We start from the raw sequence: 7,500 nt of genomic DNA, 5'->3' as shown, positions 1-7,500 counted from the left end.
GTGTTCAACTACTCCCAGTGCCGCACGACGGAGGACGGACGGTTCCTGCTGCCGGACTCGGTCAGCGCCGTGCCCGTCAAGGCCAGCAACGTGCAGATCTTTGCTGAGCTCATGACACACTGGACGGTAAGGGGTGGATGGGGAGGGGGGGATCCTGGGAGGGAGGGGGAGTGGGGGCAAGGGGGCGTGTTGAGTGAGAGGGAGAGGGGGAGAATGAAAGAGGAGAAAGGGGGAGAGGAGGAGGAGAGGGAGAGAGAGAAAGGGAGAAGCGCGAGGGAGGGGGAATGAGGGGGGGAGGAGAAAGTGGAGAGGGGGAGAAAGAGAAGGGTGAGGAGAGAACGCAGAGAGAGAGAGAGAGAGAGAGAGAGAGATACACACCTCACACGCACACGCACACACACACACACACACACAAACACACACACACACACACACACACACACACCACCCCATCCCCACACACAAACACATCACCCCATCACCACCACCACCAACCCACCCACCCACCCACACAAACACCCCACACCACACCTCCTCAACACACGCAACAACAACAACAACAACACACACACACACACACACACACACACACACACACACACACACACACATACACACACACACGTCCAACATTCGGACGAGACGTAAAACCGAGGTCCCGTGAGCAGCATGCATTTAGCGCACGTAAAAGAACCCACGGCAACAAAAGGGTTGTCCGTGGCAAAATTCTGTAGAAATATCCACTTCCATAGGAAAAACAAATAAAACTGCAGGCAGAAAAACAGCAACAACAACAACAACAACAACAAAAACAAACAAAAAAAAAACGGGTGGTGCTGTCATGTAGCGACGCGCTCTCCCTGGGAAGAGCAGCCCGAACTTCATACACAGAGAAATCTGCTGTGACAAAAAGAGTGACACAAACAACCCACAACACACTCTCTGCTCCCCACCCTCCAGAACTGGACCAGCACCACCGCCAGGTCCGTCAACGTGGAGGCGGGCCTCAGCCTCAGCAAGTTCAGCATCAGCGGCAAGTTCTCCTCGGACTTTGAGCAGACCAAGAGCAAGCAGATAGGCGACAAGTCCGTCACCACCCGTACCCAGCTCCGATACATAAGGTGGGCGCGTTGTACCCCAGGTGAAGGTACATGATTATTATGTGTACTGGGAGTTAAAAGTGGGCAGTCTCTGCAAAATGCTGACTTATTCATTTACTTGTTTCATCTATTCACTTGTTTATTTATTCGGTGGGTTATCAGGGTATTGTATACAGGGAGTTAAAGTGGACAATCTCTGCAAAACGCTGATTTATTTATTTACTTATTTTATTTTGTTTATTTATTAATTAATTTATTTATTTATTTAGTGGGTATCAGGTGGGTACGTGTACCGAAGTGAAAGTATTATACACATGGAGTTACAGTGGACAATCTATGCAAAACGATGATTTATGTATTTATCTATTTTATTTTATCTATTTATGCATTCATTTATTTATTTGGTGGGTATCAAGTAGGTACGTGTACCGAAGTGAAAGTATCGTATGTAGGGAGTTATAGTGGACAATTTATAGAAAACGCGGATTTATTTACATATTTATTTATCAATTTATTCATCTATTTATTCATTTGGAAACGAAGCCTACATAAAAAATAAAAAAAAATTACCCTATAGCTTTCTACGTACAATGGGGGAAGTGAACTCATTATACCCACAGTGTCTAGTAGGGCTCGGCTCAGTAAGGCGGGGCCCAGTCCTCTCCTGTCGCCGTTTTAACCTTCCTCAATATATATCAACATATTCCTCAAGATATGTTGTACCCTTTCAAACCTGAGTGGAGTGAGGAAAATCGGAACCTTTACCTCGGAAAGAGGAAACGGGGCCTCGAATCGAATTCTGATCACAATACGCAGTCAAAATTGAACAGTCAGACTGACGGGCGCCATAGCCGAATGGTTAAAGCGTTGGACTTTCGACCTGAGGGTCCCGGGTTCGAATCACGGTGACGGCGCCTGGTGGGTAAAGGGTTGAGATTTTTACGATCTCCCAGGTCAACATATGTGCAGACCTGACAGTGCCTGAACCCCCTTCGTGTGTATACGCAAACAGAAGATCAAATACGCACGTTAAAGATCCTGTAATCCATGTCAGCGTTCGGTGGGTTATGGAAACAAGAACATACCCAGCATGCACACCCCCGAAAGCGGAGTATGGCTGCCTACATGGCGGGGTAAAAACGGTCATACACGTAAAAAGCCCACTCGCGTATATACGAGTGAACGTGGGAGTTGAAGCCCACGAACGCAGAAGAAGAAGAAGAAGAAGAAGAGTCAGACTGAGTGATACAGGCAATTTTCTGTACAGTCAAACGGACAGTATACACGTAAATGATATCCGGATGCTTGGTATCAATCTCTCTCGCGCCTTAACCCTCCCTTCCTCACACATGCATCACGCAGGCAAACGCGTCTGCTGTGGCGCACTTCGACAGCAACCAATGCTTTTACATCAATATATGCACACGGACTCTCAAACACACACACGCACACATACACACTTCCCGACCTCACCATCATCACCCCTCTCACCACCCACGCACTCACGCACGCACACACACACACACACGCACGCACACACAACACACACACACACACACACATACACAATCCACCCACCACACATCTGTCGACTGCCTCCGTTTTCATAATACCTTCAATTTACCCACCCTCTCTCTATTTCTCTCTCCGTCTCTGACACCTCTTCACTCCCCACCTCCTCACTCACCCCTCCATACACACACTCAATTCACCCACCCACCCAGCCACCCATCTATCCACACCTCCGTTAACTCACTCAGTACGGCCAGTCCTCTCTTCTCCTCTACACAGACCCCTCGGATGTCCAGTGGGTGTCTGAATGACCCAACCTTTAGCCTCCGTCGTCAGAATTGTGGTATTCTTTGTCAACATTCACCTCTTCAGTATAAGAGCCTTCGGCTTGCAATATTTTGATGATGGTAATTGGGGTGAAACGCTGTTAACGTCGTCTCTTTCGCCGTTCGTATGGAGAGAGTTAAAACAACAACAACAAAACTTAAATTAATTACCTCTGTGTGTGTGTGTGTGTGTGTGTGTGTGTGTGTGTGTGTGTGTGTGTGTGTGTGTGTGTTTGCGCTCGCGTGGCGTGTATGTGCGCGCGCGTGCTCTGTGTGTGTGTGTGTATGCGCGCGCGTGCTGCGTGCTCTGTTGTATGTGTGTGCGCGCGCCTCCTCCTCCCGCACCCCACCTCCAAACCAAACTAGGTACGGGGTGCAGCTGCAGCCGGACACCCCGCTCCACCCGGTGTTCAAGGACCGGGTTCTGGGGATCGCGGCGGCCCAGGAGCTTGGGGAGAAGGACCAGGCCCGATACCTGGCGCAGCTGCTCGTCAGGGATTTCGGCACGCACGTCGTGACCAAGGCTGACGCCGGGGCCGCTTTGGAGAAGGTTAAGACACACACACACACACACACACACACACACACACACACACACACACACACACACACACACACACACACACACACACACACACACACACCTCTAACTTGAAGAAGTTTGTTGTTTTTGTTTGTTTTTTCTCTGTGCTTGCGAAACGTGGACTCTCACTGCCGACCTTGAGAAGAAGACCCAAACCATGGAAATGAGATGCTTCCGAAAGCTATTAGGCATCTCCTACACTGAGCACGTCACGAACACTGAGGTCCGACAGAAGATCACCCAAGTCGTTGAACCCCACGATGATCCCCTAACCGTCATCACGAGGAGGAAGCTGAAATGGTACAGACACGCCACAAGAACCGACGAACTCTCAAAGACCATTCTGCAAGGCACCGTAGGAGGCAGTAGGACGAGAGAGGGGCAAAAGAAAATGTGGCAGGACAACATCAAACAAGAGAGGCAAGGCCTTCAAGACTCACTTGTGATAAATTACGTCCCCTAGCATTAATTACAGAGTAATTTCCCTTTTTTACTATCTGCACCAAAACGTTTGCAAAATAAATAAAAATTCCATGCGAAGCAAAAGAAGTTCCTGTTTGAACAAAAAATGATGATAATGACTCCTCTTGTTGTTGTGTCAGAATATCAGATCAAAGTGCCAAGTTTAGAGAATACAAAAAAATATTTTTTTTATAAATATAACAGCCAGTAAATGCAGTTTGCATATAATTAGGCTTCTTTTATTATTTTTTTGTGCCCATCCCAGAGGTGCAATATTGTTTTAAACAAGATGACTGGAAAGAACTGAATTTTTCCTATTTTTATGCCAAATTTGGTGTCAACTGACAAAGTATTTGCAGAGAAAATGTCCATGTTAAAGTTTACCACGGACACACAGACACACGGACACACACACACACACACACACACACACACACACACACACACACACACACACAGACAACCGAACACCGGGTTAAAACATAGACTCACTTTGTTTACACAAGTGAGTCAAAAATGGGCAAACCTGAAGTTTCCCAGATTCCCAGAGAGCTGCGAGAGACAGGAACAGATGGAGAGAAGTGGTCCGGAAATCATCTGCGGTGCCCAGGTGACCCTCCACTGGGTTACGGGACAGGTGGAGGTGAAGATAGGTACTGGTACCGTTCTCGCACGGGCCTGTCAAGCCACAACTGACGCTGCAGGCCAGAAGCATAACCCAGAGCACGAATTCATAGTCTCCCAAGACTGAAGGATGCATACGAGCTGGTTTTTTTGTGTTTTTTGTTTTTGCTTTGTTTTGTTTTTTGTTTGTTGTTGTTGTTGTTGTTATTTTGCCGGGAGTATGGGTATTCATATACTCTGGAACTATTATGCTATGTGGTATTGAAATGGTGTGTGAGGAGTTAGGAGACTTGGAGGGGCTAATGGGTAATAGGGCGATGTGGGGTCTGCATGCGCATGTTTATCAAATCCTTTATCTGCATACGAAACCCCCTTCAACAGTGGCTTGCGCATAAACTGTAAAATATGCTTTCGTTTTCCTCTACCTCACTCCCTCTCCGTCTGTCTGGCTGTCTTCTCTCATCCTCCCTCTCTCCCCCCCTAACCCCCCCCCCCCTTCCCCCGCCTGCTCTCTCTCTCTCTCTCTCTCTCTCTCTCTCTCTCTCTCTCTGTCACCTAGTAATTTCAAGACTCGGTAAATTTGTGTACAATTCATATTCAGTAGGGAAAAAAAAGCGCTCAGACGTCAATGTATGTGTTCAATAATGTAACACCTTTGTGTGTGTGAACTCAGTTTATATCGGCGAAGGACCTAATAAACTAAACCATTTTCACTTTGATGCTATTCAATACATTTGGATACGTGAACGCCATTTGTATGGTTCAAGGGCCTAGCAAGCTGAACCATTTTCACTTTGATACTGGTACGTGAACACCATTTGTATGGGCCAAGGGCCTAGCATGCTGAACCATTTTCACTTTGATACTGTTCAATACATTTGGGTATGTGAACACCATTTGTATGGGTCAAGCGTCTAGCAAACTAACCCATTTTCACTTTGATGCTGTTCAGTACTTTTGGGTATGTGAACACCATTTGTATGGGTCAAGGGCCTTCAATTTCTCTTTGATTTTGTGACCAGGAGGACAACCTGAAGCAGGACTGGGTGATGTCCCAGAGCGACAAAAAGAGCGCCATCCTGGCCTCGGCCTCCGCCTCCCTCTTCGGCGTCTTCCACATGTCCGCCTCCTACGGCGTCAAGACGGACGACGCCATGACCCAGTCTTACAACCAGCATCGGACCTCCTCCAGGATCCTCACCAAAGGAGGACCGCTCTTCCGCCCCGCAAACTTCACGCCGGATACCTGGGCGGCAGAGGTCGACAGGTGAGGTGGTCGAGTGGATGGGGAAGGGGGAGGGAGTTGAGGAGGAGTGGAGTGGAGTGGAGGGAGGGAGGGATGGAGGGGGGAGTTGAGGAGGAGTGGAGTGGAGGGAGGGAGGGAGGGAGGGAGGGGGAGTTGAGGAGGTGGAGGGGAGGGGGAGGGAGGGAGTTGAGGAGGAGTGGAGTTGAGGGGAGGGGGAGGAAGTTGAGGAGGAGCGGAGTGGAGGAGAGGGGGAGGGGGAGGGAGACGAAGAGGAGTGGAGTGGAGGGGAGGGGGAGGGAGTTGAAGAGGAGTGCAGTGGAGGGGAGGGGGAGGGAGATGAAGAGGAGTGGAGTGGAGGGGAGGGGGAGGGAGATGAAGAGGAGTGGAGTGGAGGGGAGGGGGAGGGAGAGGAGTGGAGTGGAGGGGAGGGGGAGGGAGTTGAAGAGAAGTGCAGTGGAGGGGAGGGGGAGGGAGTTGAAGAGGAGTGGAGTGGAGGGGAGGGGGAGGGAGATGAAGAGGAGTGGAGTGGATGGGAGGGGGAGGGAGATGAAGAGGAGTGGAGTGGAGGGGAGGGGGAGGGAGTTGAAGAGGAGTGCAGTGGAGGGGAGGGGGAGGGAGTTGAAGAGGAGTGGAGTGGAGGGGAGGGGGGAGTTGAGGAGGAGTGGAGTGGAGGGGGAGGGGGCTGGGGGTGGATTGAGGAGGAGTGGAGTGGAGGGGGAGGCGTTGAGGAGGAGTGCAGTGGAGGGGGTGGTAGGGAGTTGAGGAGGAGTGGAGGGGAAGGGGGTGGTAGGGAGTTGAAGAGGAGGGGGAGGTGGGGAGTTGAGGAGTGGAGTGGAGTGGAGGGGGAGGGAGGGAGTTGAGGAGGAGAGGAGTGGAGTGGAGGGAGGGAGGGGGGAGTTGAGGAGGAGTGGAGGGAGATGGGGGGTCAGTGACAGTAACGGCAGCAGCAGTTACATATAGTCGTTTTTTGATTGAAGGAGGAAGGTGGCAGAATGGTTCATTAAGACGCTTGTCTGCCAATACAGTGTCCGTGAGGGTTTGAGTTCAATTCCCAGTCTCTCCCCTTTCTCCCCAAGTTTGGCTGGAAAATCAAACTGAGCGTCTTGTCATTCGGGTGAGACAATAAACCGATGTCCCGTGTGCAGCACGCACTTGGCGCACTGCAAAAGAACCTGTGGCAACAGAATGGTTGTCCTCTGGCAAAACTCTGTGGAAGAAATCCACTCTGAAGGATACATAATCATATAATAATCATGCATGCACTCAATGCTCTGACTTAGCGCGTTGGGATATGCTGCTGGTCAGGCATTTGCCTGGCAGATATATGTGTGGTGTGTATGGATTTGTCTGAACACAGTGACACCTTGAGAAACTGAAATTCTTGACTGAACACTTCTTCACGTTTGCCCGTACAGTTAGCTCTGGGGTTTTTAAACGCCTGTTTCACCAGACTATCCTAGCACATCTGCCCTCTTTGAACCAACACTATCCCACCATCGCTGCCCTCTTTGAACCAAACTATCCCAACACCGCTGCCCTCTTTGAGCGAACACTATCCCACTGTCGCTGCCCTCTTTGAACCAACACTATCCCACCACCTCTGCCCTCTTTGAACCAACACTATCCAACCACCACTGCCCTCTTTGA

The 7,500-nt window shown here is 49.9% G+C and overlaps 1 protein-coding gene across 1 annotated transcript in view; it reads left to right on the top strand.

Annotated features, from left to right (window-relative positions):
* Window positions 1-7,500, top strand: part of LOC143284518 (macrophage-expressed gene 1 protein-like) — a 13,322-nt gene that overhangs the window by 1,124 nt on the left and 4,698 nt on the right. The window contains exons 2-5 of the mRNA XM_076591225.1: window positions 1-126; window positions 961-1,121; window positions 3,305-3,488; window positions 5,630-5,874. The exon at window positions 1-126 is cut by the window's left edge and continues 66 nt beyond it. Of these exons, the coding sequence (XP_076447340.1) occupies window positions 1-126; window positions 961-1,121; window positions 3,305-3,488; window positions 5,630-5,874 (716 nt within the window). The remainder of the gene's footprint in view (window positions 127-960; window positions 1,122-3,304; window positions 3,489-5,629; window positions 5,875-7,500) is intronic.

The sequence above is a fragment of the Babylonia areolata genome, chromosome 8 (assembly GCF_041734735.1).
Source record: "Babylonia areolata isolate BAREFJ2019XMU chromosome 8, ASM4173473v1, whole genome shotgun sequence".
Taxonomy (NCBI): domain Eukaryota; kingdom Metazoa; phylum Mollusca; class Gastropoda; order Neogastropoda; family Buccinidae; genus Babylonia; species Babylonia areolata.
Note: the sequence above shows the minus strand (reverse complement) of the source record. Positions and strands in the feature narration are given on the sequence as shown.